The sequence below is a fragment of the Platichthys flesus genome, chromosome 7, assembly GCF_949316205.1.
Source record: "Platichthys flesus chromosome 7, fPlaFle2.1, whole genome shotgun sequence".
NCBI classification, from domain to species: Eukaryota; Metazoa; Chordata; class Actinopteri; order Pleuronectiformes; family Pleuronectidae; genus Platichthys; species Platichthys flesus.
Window position 1 is genome coordinate 15,084,003 of NC_084951.1, and position 14,650 is coordinate 15,098,652.

General features: G+C 42.1%; 1 protein-coding gene across 3 annotated transcripts in view; it reads left to right on the forward strand.

Moving 5' to 3' along the window:
• Positions 1 to 9,178, forward strand: part of scn8aa (sodium channel, voltage gated, type VIII, alpha subunit a) — a 42,970-nt gene extending 33,792 nt beyond the window's left edge. For all 3 annotated transcript variants that reach the window (XM_062392061.1, XM_062392060.1, XM_062392059.1), the window contains 6 exons: positions 1,366 to 1,650; positions 2,001 to 2,054; positions 2,298 to 2,435; positions 2,537 to 2,641; positions 2,763 to 3,033; positions 3,521 to 9,178. In XM_062392061.1, coding sequence (XP_062248045.1) covers positions 1,366 to 1,650; positions 2,001 to 2,054; positions 2,298 to 2,435; positions 2,537 to 2,641; positions 2,763 to 3,033; positions 3,521 to 4,680 — 2,013 coding nt within the window. In that variant the 3' untranslated portion in view covers positions 4,681 to 9,178. The remainder of the gene's footprint in view (positions 1 to 1,365; positions 1,651 to 2,000; positions 2,055 to 2,297; positions 2,436 to 2,536; positions 2,642 to 2,762; positions 3,034 to 3,520) is intronic.
• The last annotated feature ends 5,472 nt before the right edge of the window (positions 9,179 to 14,650 follow it).

Consider the following 14,650-nt stretch of genomic DNA (forward strand, 5'->3'; position numbering starts at 1 on the left):
GAGGAGGGAATATGGCTCCACAAAACGAGTCAGCTAAAGACATGCATGCTCAGCTGTCTGCCTGAGAGCTGCTGGTCGGCCTGCCTAACACTGGTACTGAGCGGTTCACTATGTGCTGAGCTTATTACTGGCAATGATTAAGCTATGGGAAACCAGATTGGATCGATAGACAGGAATAGATTTTCCGGGTGCTTGTGGGAATTATAGCTTTATTTTTTTTTTGCTGTAGTGTGATTTTGTTTCATGTGGGATAGTTCTGGAAAAGGATCAGTAAGATTAAGAATATGGGCTGTCTAGGGTTGGGGTGGACACTTCATAGTGGTATGGCAAACACTGGTGATCAACGTTTTACTTTATAATGCTGTAAGCTTTTATAAAGTAAACATATACAAATCAGTATTAAACAAACGTTAAAAATTACATTTCTTACAACATTTCCGTATTGGAGATGAGTGTATGTGTGTGTGTGTGTGTGCGTGTGTGTGTGTGTGTGTGTGTGTGTGTCTGTGAATATATGCATGTGTCTGTACATGCACACATTTTAATCAATACCATGTAAAAAATACTAATGATGGAATGTGCTGTAAGGTGTAAAATGTTTAGGCTACAGTAACAAACATTATAAATATACTCACAATGACTGTAATTTTTTTTCTTCTTCTTTATAGCGAGTCTCATGAATTATCTTGAATACTGTATTAATTGAATACCTCTTACTACATGAGAATGACATTTATAACTCCATGTCTCCTATTTAGTATCTGTAAACTGGTTATAACACCACCTTTAACACCATCTTTTTCTCCCTGTTGTTGACAAATACTCTAGTATGCATGTGGTTCAAACAGCATCAGAGCATGTTTAAATACTGCTCAGAGAGCACAGCGTTATAGTGGTCTGAAAGTGCCGGGAATCGTAACTTATATAAAAATAAAAAGTATTAGTTGTGAATTGTGCATTTTACATCATATACGTATGATTATTTTTAAAGTGGCTATTTGTGTGTGTGTGTGTGTGTGTGTATGTGTGTGTGTGTCCCTTAAACATCTCCAGCCACATGCTTCAACAGATGAAAGAGCATATCAGCGCTGCTCTAATTAGACTTACACAGCACTCACTCCCATCACTGCCCCACACTTCACAATCTACATCACAGTGGTGTGCAGGGCTTATTTTTGGCAACACAAAACTATAATAGAGCTGCTGCTCTTAATGCCACATGAAACAAATGGCTCAATAGTTCATCTAAGTATAGAGTGTCACGCCATAACAATATGTAGTGTCTTTTATTGGAGGGGTTGAATGAGAAGCTGTTGTTTCCTGGCTCTCACACTGTCATATCCTGTCTCCCCTCGTCTGGTCTAGGTGGTAGTCAACGCCTTGGTGGGTGCCATCCCTTCCATTATGAATGTGTTGCTGGTTTGCCTCATCTTTTGGCTGATTTTCAGTATCATGGGGGTCAACCTGTTTGCGGGCAAGTACTACTACTGTTTCAATCAGACGTCCGAGGAATACTTCTCAGTTGACGTGGTCAACAACAAGACCCAGTGTGAGGCCCTCATGCACCAAAACTTTACTGAGGTCAGGTGGAAGAACGTCAAGATCAACTTTGACAATGTGGGCGCCGGCTACCTCGCCCTGCTGCAAGTGGTGAGAGTGTCACTCTTCCTCTCCTCTATTACGCCATTTCTTTGTTTCACTTGCTTCCTTCTCTCATTTCCAATGCACTTTAATGTTTTCTTTTGTTGCTTCAAGTTCCATTTACTTTCACAGTATGCCGAGGCTTTCTATCGTCCATAATTATTGTTTATAGATGTATGTTTCTCCAAGCCCTTTTCCCCATCAACTTATGTCTTTCCATAAACAAGCTCTACCACAGGACATGCCTCAGTTTCGGTTTGAGTTTGATTATTCTTTGATTTCTATTGAGAATTGTCCTCCTATTATTATTTGTTATTCTGTTTCTACAAATGTATTCAGCTATGTTTCTCTTTTAAAAGGCCACGTTCAAAGGCTGGATGGACATTATGTACGCGGCTGTGGATTCCAGAGAGGTATCGTCGTTGCTTCCTCAATAAATATTTTAATGCTAAATGGCTACCTCTGAATAAGTCAGATTGTTAGTGAGAAAGTCTTAAAGGAACAGCTCAGCATTTGGGGGAAATATGCTGATCCCGCAAATTCGAGAGATTTATTTTAACGATTGATTTCAGCTCTGTGCATGTCCCAAAACATGTGAATGAAAGCGTTTGTGTTCAAAATAAAACAGTAACTTTAACATGGTCTCTCCCTCTCAGGTGGAAGACCAACCAGACTACGAAGTCAACATCTACATGTACATCTACTTTGTGGTGTTCATCATATTTGGCTCCTTCTTCACCCTCAACCTCTTTATTGGTGTGATCATTGATAACTTCAACCAGCAAAAGAAAAAGATAAGAACCATTCTGTCTCCTAATCTCATATATTTGCTCCCAGGGTTTCTTCTAGTAAGTGTTGAATATGATTATAACCAAATCTCTGTTTATCCCTTTACTTTGGAGGTCAGGACATCTTCATGACAGAGGAACAGAAGAAGTACTACAACGCCATGAAAAAACTGGGGTCCAAAAAGCCGCAAAAGCCTATTCCTCGACCACAGGTACAGTATGTTGTTCCTTTTGGGTGCCCACTTTTGACTAGTTGTTCAGATTATTCAACATATTGGTTAAAACCTCCGTAAATCACGAGTTCATCCCTCTTTGTCTCCTCTCACCTCACAGAACATGATCCAGGGAATGGTGTTTGACTTTGTGCAGCAGCAGGTGTTCGACATCTCCATCATGATACTGATCTGCCTCAACATGGTCACCATGATGGTGGAAACAGACGATCAGTCGGACGACACGGAGAACATCCTCTACTGGGTCAACTTCATCTTCATTGTAGTCTTCACCACAGAGTTCCTGCTTAAGCTCTTTGCCCTTCGCCACTATTACTTCACCAACGGCTGGAATATTTTCGACGTGGTGGTGGTCATCCTGTCTATTGTCGGTGAGTGACGGAGGTGAAAGACGTGAGATCCCACGTCGCAAAAATAGTTTTTGACCAGATTTAGCCCACACTGTCCCACTTTCTGCCCACATACAGTGTGAAATGATGGCACATGTGCAGTCTGCTCCTGTTTGCCAGTTCTGGGCCATGAAAAGCCATAGCAATACCTTATGTCAACCATATTTGCCAAAGGTGGTCTGAATCTGGGCCAAATTCATAATTTACCACATGGGTCACTTTTCGTTCACAGCCAGATTGCAGCTTGCCAAGAGCACTGCATGTTTCCTAAAATAGGCCCACATTGGTTTTGTGAGATTTGGGCCACATTTGCTATTTTACAAATGCGCAATTTAAGGCTCACATCCATTTTGTCCCAGCCACAAGAAGTGCCGTCCACATCATTGTCGGAAGTGGGAGCCACTTGAATATGTTGCGTGTTAAAGTCTGTTGTGTTCTGATTCTTTTCCTCCTGTTTTCTTTCCCGCAGGTATGTTCTTGGCTGACATCATTGAGAAGTACTTTGTGTCCCCAACCCTGTTCAGGGTGATCAGGCTGGCTCGTATCGGTCGGATCCTCCGTCTGATTAAAGGAGCGAAGGGCATCCGGACATTGCTCTTTGCTTTGATGATGTCACTGCCAGCCCTGTTCAACATTGGCTTACTGCTCTTCCTGGTCATGTTCATCTTCTCCATCTTCGGCATGTCTAACTTTGGCTACGTGAAGCACGGAGCGGGAATTGACGACCTGTACAACTTTGAAACCTTTGGCAACAGCATGATTATTCTGTTCATGATCACTACGTCGGGTGGATGGGACGGCTTGCTGCTGCCAATCCTCAACTACCCACCAGACTGCGACCTCCGCTACGAGAACCCCGGCACATCTGTGAAGGGGAACTGTGGTAATCCCTCAGTGGGAATCTTCTTTTTTGTCATGTACATCATCATTTCTTTCCTGATTGTAGTCAACATGTACATTGCCATCATCTTGGAGAACTTCAGTGTGGCTACAGAGGAAAGTGCTGATCCACTCAGTGAGGACGACTTTGAGACCTTCTACGAGATCTGGGAGAAGTTTGACCCCACTGCCTCTCAGTTCATCACTTTCGCCAAGCTGTCTGACTTTGCAGATGCATTGGAGCATCCACTTCGCGTTCCAAAGCCCAACACTATAGAACTTATTGCCATGGACATGCCCATGGTGAGTGGCGACCGCATTCACTGCCTGGACATCCTGTTTGCCTTCACAAAGCGTGTGCTGGGTGACAGTGGTGAGTTGGACATGCTGAGGGAGCAGATGGAACAGCGTTTTGTGCAAGCCAACCCCTCCAAGGTGTCGTATGAACCCATCACCACCACACTGCGGCGCAAACAGGAAGATGTCTCTGCCAGAACTATCCAGAACGCCTACCGCTGTCACCTCATCAGGCGTGGCATCATCTTCAAGCGCCGCACTTTTACTAACAATAAGGTTGAAAATGGTGGGACCAACCAGGAGAAGAAGGAGAGCACGCCATCCACAGCCTCTCTTCCCTCTTACGACAGCGTGACCAAACCGGACAAGGAGAAGCAGGATGAGAACAAGGAGGAGTGGGCCAGGAAAGAGAAGGACAAAAACCAAAAAGACGAGTGGGAATCCAAGTGTTAGGGTTCAGTGACTCTTAAAATCCAATAAAACACAGCGAGATGAGACTCTGAGCCCAAACCCAACAAATGTAGAAAAAGTGATCATTTGCAAGTAAGAAAAAACAAAACAACAAAACCATACAAAAAAATGTTTACAGACTCAAACACTACTGAGACAATTGGGTTTCTTATGTCGTCAAAGACTGATGAACCAAACACAATCAGTTTAACGTGGAACTTTTGCTGTGTAGTGACCAAGTTCATAAATACGAGGGATAAAAACATAAAAATGAAAAGCTGACAGAGAAAGTGTGCTGGCCAATGACACACATTTCTTTGGGGACCAACTGCCAAGGCACAGAAATCTCTGCTATGATTGGAGAATTGCAAAATCCCTGCCACCACCATGTGTGGAAATCCCAGCTCTTTAATGCTATGGGACTGGATCCCACAGATCCCACTAGAACTGTGCTAGCAGTCTACAGAAGAGTTTACCATCTTTATCAAAGGAGAGGACAATAATCAACCGAGCAAGTTTAGCCAGGAAGGAAACACTTGCGAGGGAGGGGAGAAACCCAGAACTGCACTCAAGATTTTTTGTTTGTTTGTTTGTGCTGAGTATACTTGCATCTTTACATTATTTGAGCAGCTAAAAAAGAGATAACATTTAGCCCACGTCACTAGTCTTTTCATCTCTTCTTTGTTATACTGACACTGAAAAAACATTCTTTTACATGGGCTTTCACACTGACCGGGTACGGGTCTTTAGTCATTGTTTTGACTTGGGCTGAAGGAGACTTGTTCAGACCGAGTTCCAGATAAATAATAATTATTGTGGTTGTGCGATGCATAGAAGTGACTTGCATGAAGGCATGTTTTGATCAGGAATCATGCATGAGTAATCATAGTCCACAAGACACTAATTCTCAGACCACTGCTGTGGCGTGACTATACGTTTGAGGCTATTCACTGGGAAAACTGTAAGAACTATAAATGGAAAAAGGAAGATAATGATGATGATGATGATATATAGAGAATACTTGGGGGAATGATATTCGTATGATCCCGCCCTTCACTAGTTCTGTTTTTCAACTGACTTAGTCTTTTATAATTCAGCCCTTCATGAACATTTCGGGTGAGTGTCGAACGTAAGTACTCAGAGGCAACGTTGCAATCGGATAAACCAACAACACGAGATAGAAACGTTTTTTGGCTGCTCTGAATGTGAATAGTTTAGAAAGCATGTGGAGTGTATGAGTGTTAGGAGGCGGAGTATCTTCATATGGAATATATATGCACAGATTTAGAGGTCCTGAACCAAATCAGGGGCTCGGATCTTTTCTTATTTTTCTACATCCATCCTATACAGTCACTCTCCTTACTTTCCTCTGGTCCCTGTTGCGGCAATGAGAGCTGGAGATGTGTCACGCCAAGAAATCTATATCTGACACCAGTAAAGTCTGGTGTGCTCAATAGATCTTATCTACTGCTGTAGTTCCTGGTGAAGGGACAGAAATATTTTACCTAATACATTTTTTTCTTTGTTTTGATATTTATTTAGTTTTGAGGTAGTGGAAGAACAGAAAACCACATCAAGATACATTAGGCTGTACTTTAGCAGATTCATTTTCCTTACAATTCCTCTTTTCTACTCTATAAAATCCACATCAGAATTCCAGTAAGCGATCTCTTTTAAGGTAGTGCATTTCGGACAATTTGAGTTGCCAGCTTTAGAGTAAAAAAGCCTTGAAGTCCTTCTCTGATGTCCTTGTGGTACAATCATTCTCAGAAAAGGCTTTTGATCAGTGAGAGTGACACTGACCATCTGAAACAGCTAAGAATTATCACAAGGACATGCCTCGTCGTGCCTAGCATGTATGCAAGGTGGATCGCCATGAAGGGCTTGTGGTTTTGTCCGCAGAATCGAGTGGATGTAACAGGGAGGCGAGCAGATGAGAAATAACACAGTATGAACGTGGACTAATAAAGAGGCGGAGCCCCTCCCTTCAGGGTTTTAGACTGACTGCCATGAGAACAAGAAAGAAGCGCAAGAGCGGAAGAAGAAGAGATTAGTGCTTTGGTCTGAGTCGGAGTGCTGAAAGTCCCATGTTTGTCAGTGTATCATTGTGCTTTTGTGGGACCTCTTAAACACTGTGTGGTGTTGGACCCAGGCTCGCACCATCTTTTCACGTACGTGCAGGCTTTTCGAAACACTATCACCCGCTTCAAAAAAGAATTAGCCAGAGATAGATGTAGAAACCCTAGCACTCGCCGAGATTAAACATCAGCAGGCCTCACATCGACACAGCTATGTTGTATAATAAGCTTTGTGGGTGTTTTTCATTAAAAAAACAAAACACAAAAAATGTAGGTTGACCAGACACAACTGCCTCCAATGCGTGTTCCTGCCATTCTTTTTTCTACACAGGAGTGATGGTCCTATTTACAAATGGATGACCGGACAAAAATCTGGCATCCGTCGTCGCACCACTGATGCTATTTGGTGTGTTTAACACTGCCTGTATCAGAACCCCCTGTCTGTAACAACAACTGTGGTCTGTTTACAATATGAGGTCTCCGAATCAGTTTGGCTGCTGCACACTGAAACCAAATACATTCCCAATGAGAACCACATGAGGCGTGAGTAATATCATCCAATTTACCCATGTTCATTTTGGATGTAATGTTTTAGAATGATACATTCACACTTGAAAAAAAAAGATGAAAAAAAAAAGAAAGAAAAAAGGACAACAAAAAAAAGAAAACACAAAAAGCATATATATGTACAGTGCAGGCTATGATGTAAATGGCACAATCGCTGAAAAAGAACGAACTTTTTGAGAGAAACTATAAATATTGTATTATATTCTTTTATTTTATCGGCATGCTTTGTTGTGTTTTTTTGTAAATACGGAAATTTTAAAAATGTTACTACTAATAATCAAAAAAATGAATAATAACAATAATATAGAATGGCTTCCAGCTATGCCCTTTGTCACATTTGTTACCTTTTGGATTTTTTGAGACACTTTTCACTTTGTTGACGGAAATTGAATGATATATAGATATTATATAATACAAAAGATATATACATGTATACATATATGTCTATATGTATATACATAAAACAGAAGATCACTGTTTGTCACATTTGATTTATGTGCAACACGTTCAGTGGATGTCTAAAACTGGTTGTTTCCAGCACCCTTCTATGTTGCGAAAATAGCTCATGTGCTATGTTACTGGAGCTGCTTGCCATGGATTGTAGCCTGATCATGATGAAAGGATAATGTTACCAGCACATTTCTCACTTACTGTCATATTTCTCACCTTCACTGAATATACCGGACACTGCCACAGTCGTGGACACACAAACACACACATATGACTATCCAACTTTGCCAGTGGTTTCTTCCCAGACAATGTCAGCTGGTGTGACTGACTGCCTCACCCACCCTGAGAAGGAACCCTCCCCCTGGCCCCCCCTCCCCCCACACACACACATCAGTGCCATTACAACCCAACAAGCATACAATTGTGTACTAGCTTCTCATCGTCACATATCATTTAATGAATAGATTGTTTCCAGTGTCCCACTCAATGGCATGTGCCTTTTTTTTGCTTTTTCTGCGAATTTGGATGTCGAAGCCACACTGGGAAAAACAACAACAAAAAAACTGGAAAAAAATAATAAATTGTAAACAAACAAACAAGAAAGGAACACAAACACATCTTTCCAAACTGTGGGGGTTTGAGGGTGAGCACAACATTAATCAGGGACGTCGAGTTGGAAATACTGCTAGAGATCATCCAGACACCCCACGTCATCTCAATATTCAACAGTGTGTGATGTTACCAGAAAAACTGCTAACTCAAAAATGTCCTGTACTTAGTGCTATGTGTGTCACCCACTTGGCTTGTGAAAAAGCAGCTTGCCTTCTATATTTCAGTTTGATTTCTTCAATGTTTCTGTCTTCATCTGAAATTTATTTTTGTATCCATATTTGTTTATAGGACTCATTATTTGTTTTTGCTTTTTTCTAGCATGGTTTACTATGGGCGTTTTTTCTTTTTCGCTGAAAAATTAAAAGTGCTTTTCAAACTGTTGTTATCATTTGACACCGTGATAGAGGATATACAGTACAATATGATGGTGTGTTGCACAACCACTTGGACTCTTGGTAAGAATATATGAAAGATTGTCTTCATTTGAGCACGAACCTTTTTATTACCAATAAAGCAGCCTTCCAGTTACAACCTGTGTCTGTTTCCTGCTGAAATGTTCTGGATGTCGTTGTGGAGCAAAGTGCAGAAACATCCTATGAAATGAAGCTGAGTGCTGCTGTGGTAACAGGGTTGTGAAAGGCAGCCTTTCAAATGTAATGGACTTATTGGATTTGTTAAGAGCCCTGTGTTAACACCCCCCCACTCACAGGCAAAGGATGGACTATACCACCGTTATTGTTCAGTCCATTTGTACTGCACTGCTCTTGTTTGTGGTCTGCCATTAAATAAACAGCTCTGAGGTATATGTTACAGTCGTCACACCCATAACCTCACAACCTTGTGTGAACAGGGTCGAGATAGCCATGCTGGGACGTATTGATTTGTTTGTGCTCTGTTGCATTTTGCATATGGTTTCTCTAAGTGGGAGGAGGGTATGAGGCCTTTTGTGGGGGTGTAGGTGGAATGCGATGTAAATTATGCCATGGAGTCCTGAGACAGTGCAGACACTCAATAGATGGCCGTTTTCCAATCTTCTTTCTCCCCTCCCTTTCCTTAAAAAAAATGCAATACAATTTGTTGTGTGTCCCTGGATCCTCTCTCTCTATCTAATCATCCAACTGTTTTTTCAACTCCACGCACCCCCCTCCCTCTCACTCCACCCTTCCTGCATCTTCCTGGGTTTTTCTGTGATTTTGTGTTTCTCCCCAAGATTTACTGCACATGTCTCTCTATTATCATCATCTCTATGCAGGCAAAGGGAACCTGCTCCTTATTGACTATTGACTCTCCCTATACTCGTTGGCTGCTCTGCCATGCTCCAGGATGGCTGTATGGTGGTGGAGAGGTGGAGAGGAGGAGGGGAGGGAGAGAGGGAGGGAGAGAGAGAGAGAGAGAGAGAGAGAGAGAGAGAGTGTGTGTCAGGGAGGGGAGGGGGTACAGAAAAGAGAGGAGGAAGGGAGGTGGTGGAGCACTGCAGTGCAGATAAATTAATGCAGCAGTCGAGGCTGAGTCAGCAGCAGACTCCCAGGTTGGCCCAGAGCCTCCATCAGTTACTGCCCATGCACGGCTGCCTGCAGGAGAGCGGCTCCCCCGCTCAGAGAACCTCAAATAAGGATTTTCTTGGACCTAAAATTACAGACTCGTTCACGACACCTGGGAGCGTGCGAGGCAGCCAATGCTCGCTACGTGCGCGCTCCGGTGTTGAGTAGGAGAGGAGCTGTCCGTGGTGCTGAAGACGGTGCCGGGAGGACAAACCAATCTCTGGTCTCGCGGGGTCTCTCTGGGTCTCGGTCTCTCCGGCTCTCTCTGGGTCTCGGTCTCTCCGGGCCTCTCTGTGTCTCGGTCTCGCGGGGTCTCTCTGGGTGGGGCTGCGTTCGGAGGAAGGCAGCGTGGAAGTAAACCAAGGAATGAAAATGTGTTCGGTTCGCGGAGGAGCTCGATCTAATTCGCAGGCAGCCACACCTTCACCCTTCTCTCCCTCCTCCCCCCTCTTCCTCTTCCTAATTCCCATTGCATTGCTCTCACCCCCTCCTCCCCTCCTCCCAAGTGAGCTGCCACATAGCATGTGGTTTCCCTGTGGGCAGAACCGAACGTTCTAAATATAACGATTAAACGTGTTGCTGTATTTACTTGGCAATGATTGGTATTTTTTTTAGGAGAAGCTTCGGTTTTAATACACATTATGGTGACAGTGAATAATATAATGGTCCTTTAATCACTAATGAAAACATTATCTACAAGCACAATTTACACAGTGCATGGATTTGGTTTCTGTCCCCTGCTTGTCACCTACATGTCAGACAGTAGGAGTGAACAGCCAGCAGTAAAACAAGAGGGGGGGTGGTCCCTATACTATCTGATCCCATTTCAACCCTTGACTCAGATCGGAGGGTTGTGTTTGTGCTCTTCTCCCTCCCTCCCTCCCTCCTTCTCCCCTCCTCCCCTGGTATCTCTGTCTCCCCAGAGTCAGACTGAGGAGGGAGGACGGAGCCCAGAGAGGGAGATCTCCGTCATGGCTTATGTATGGCCAGAAGCCAGGAACTCCCACCACAGCTGCATCCTCATATAACACATCTCTCAATAAGAGAAAAGGCAGACATATAACTAAACCAACCCCCAGTCCCACCATCCCCCACAACACATACACACACACACACATACATGCACCACAACCACCAGTTATAGCCTGCAGTCTCTCTCCACCTACGTAAAACCGACCAGCCCCTCCATCGCCACTAAACATGAACTCCATTACTTACTGTATCTTCTGCTTGCCTCATTGCATAACCTTATTGTGAAACAATGCAAATGTGTGTGAACAAATTTGTGTGCTATAAACAGTCTGCACCGCAAAATAAAACATAACAGAGACCTTCACACCCACACACAGGCATTTTTAAAGAAAGATTTCCAGAACCAGCTAGAGCTGCTATGGTGCCTGACTTCTCCGATTTGCTAAACAATAGCACCCACCTCTGGACGGTCACATGTAAGCATGTAGCATGTCTTTTTTGGGGGGATAACATTGTCATCAATCTCCAGTTTCAATACAAAACACCACAACAATGGTTTTCTTCTAAAATCTTAAATAATTTGAAAAAATATTTGTTCATCACAACTTCTAAGGCATATAGGTATCCTTTATTTTTGTACATGTTGCATATTTGTTTATACACAATGAAGAAAATCAAAAAAAGATGCAGTGTTTGCAACATATCGCGTCTGCACATTTCTTAAAGTTGAACATCTTAACTATCTTTCTTCATATGGAAACAAATAAATAAGTTTTGTTGAGAATACCTCAGAAAAACAAAGTGGCAAATATTTTCTAAGTTGCTTTGGAGGACTTATCTTCTGTAATGCTTCCGGATGCTACAAGTGCACATGTTATCTGGATGGTCTCGATACTTCTGCAATGCGGAGTAGGTCTTCACCACACCTGTAAAACATAAAAAAATATATTCAAAAACACAATCTCCATCACTAATCTATACTGATTATACTGCCCCGGCTGCCAAATCAACGCAGACACATGGAGAACATGTACATTTCACGAATGGGAAAGCTTGGATTTGGACCAGGAACACTCTTGTTGTTAGGTGACAGAGCTGTCCACTGACATTTTTTTCAACTCACCCTCGTTTGATGCTGGCCAGCCAATCCACAAAATTCTTTGCCTTAAACTTGTCGAGATGGTGGGTGAAGTCGCTGGTGAACATCCCCTCTGAATGCCTTTTGAGGTTTTGGATGCTTTTCTGTCCCTTCTCCATTTTATATGAATGCCATCTAAGGAAAGCAGAGCTGAGTCATCTTTTTCAGTCAGTTTCAATATGAAGCATTACATTGCATGTATTTTTCTTTTTTGTTTTTGGCAGAGTGAAACAAAAATACAGCATCATTAGTTACAATCAGACATTCCTTGTATAATCTCCATTCCCAGCCACCACCCCAGCCCACCTTCCCTTGCATGACAGCACCTAAGGACACAGTATAAGTGAAATAATTACGCATAAGAATAATATAAATATAAACAACTGTGTTCATATTCAACACATAAGTTAGCGACATTGAGGTGTACCTGTAAACAGAATAACAAAAGTAAAAAAAAAAGTTTAGTTTTAGACTTTCATAGACTAAAGATAGAGACCATATCTTCTGAAACTTTTTCACAGACTGTGGGTGCCATTTGTTTTCTAGTTTGATGTGAAGCATCACCTTTATTAGCCATTTTCTTTGTGTAGTGAGGGAAGAAGCATCAGCCGTCTACCCAATAGTGTATTGAATGCAACAACACAGTTGCTACTGATCGCACACCAAATATGGTTATAAGCGGGTTAGGGTCGATATTAATACCAAAGATTTAATTAAAGGATTTAAAGATCTCCCGCCATAAAGTCTCCAGAGTGCATCTTTCTGTTTGTCACAACAAGGATTTTCTGCAAAAATTGCCTCACTGAATTGCAGAGAAATGCTTGTTTTCATGTTTTACATTAAATATTGAATCTCTATTTCTATTCAATCAAATAAACAAGAGGCGCTAGTTTCCAATATGCACAAATCCGGTCTAGCAGGACAACACTGAAAACGTACCTTATTGCTCTTGTCTTATCGACAACCATCTCTTTACTGCTCGAACAGAGGAATAGGATCAACATACACCATATGAGCAGGCTCATCCTCAGGTCACCTGCTCAACACATAACAAAGAACATGCAGCCATTATTTATCCTGCTGAGTTAGATAAGAAAGATTGCATTTCTTTGGATAAGGTGAAGGCGTGAATGCGGAAACTTACCTCTGGAAACTCTGACAGTGAACCAGTGAAGGAGTGCACTTGCTGTGCTGTATTGATGGAGCAGCACCTTGAAGATGCACTGGGAGGAGGACTAGGCTACAAGTATATCGCCGTCTCTTTCTAAGGACATCAGGTGTCCCTCTGTGACATGGAAGACCCTCCTCCTCATTATGGTGGTTGGGATCATAGAGGATATGAAGTTGAATGGCATCCACTCTCCACAAAGATCAGAGGTCAGAGCCTATTCTGACATACTCAGCCTGCAGCAGGTGTGAAGAAACGTTGTTCCGGTGTCTGACGTAAAGAGACTGACTCCTCACCTGAAAAGTTCACTTCTTTAATGTAGGAAATTTAGGCCATTGGGTGTATTCAGCTGCAGTGTTCCAGTTTGGACCGAATAGTTGTAAACTCTGGATGAAAATGTGAGAATACGGAGACAAATCTTTTATTGTATCTTCTCAATGTAGAAAGAATTTATAAACGAAAGCGGAAAATACAAAAAAACACATCAAATATTCAATGTCTCAAATTTAAGACAGAGTGAGCCCTTTTCCACACAACCTTACTGCTTTTTCATAATAATTCAAAGAAGCAGTTCAGTTTAGCTTCGACTTTTCTCTTTCATTAGTTCCTATGAAAACAGATGTATAATGTCTTCTCTGGTCCTCTTCATTATAGTAAATGACTGATAATGCTTCGCTCTTGCTTTTCCTGCTTCAAGGCAGCAGGATTTTTGCATTTTATTTTTGTATTTACTTTTGTATCATTTCTTTCATTTTCATCAACACATAATTCTCCCAAAATCTGTTTTGGATTTCATCATAGTTGACTTCATAACCATATATGATTATATTTTCAAATATTTATTTAACAAACACAAATTCAAACACAAATGTAACATCTACTGAATTGTGACCAAAATCATTTAATATTTTCAGTTTATGATGTTCAAGTTACTTCAGGTCAATCTGGTTAAAATTGCATAATGTATGTAATTATGAATTATTCTTGAGTTCTTGAGCACTTGGGTTCTATACACTCTCTTCTCGCCATTGTTGGAATCTGTTGCTCCATGTCGATCGCCACCTGGAGGCTTGCTGCAGTATAGGTCAACAATCTTACCTCCCACATGTTAGTGGATTGGACAAGGTGCAAACGTACGCTGTTCCTCAAAGATGGTTTCTGTCATTTTAGGTAGTCCTGATCGCAATGAAGTTTGTTCAAGTGTTACTTGTTTGTTTTTTATTTGATGCTGTGAAAACGGAGTGAAACGTCATGATAGACAGCTGAGAGCTCGACGGGACATCCCCACTGCTCACACTCCAAATGCGCAAGATGGCTGCGTTCACATACCTGGATATTTCAGCTTCATTTCTGGACAGTGGAGCCGGGTCATCCATCTTTAATCATGGTCAGTGGTTCCTCCTCTGAAATTACGATGCAAGGTTGGTTCCACACACCAGAGCATGAG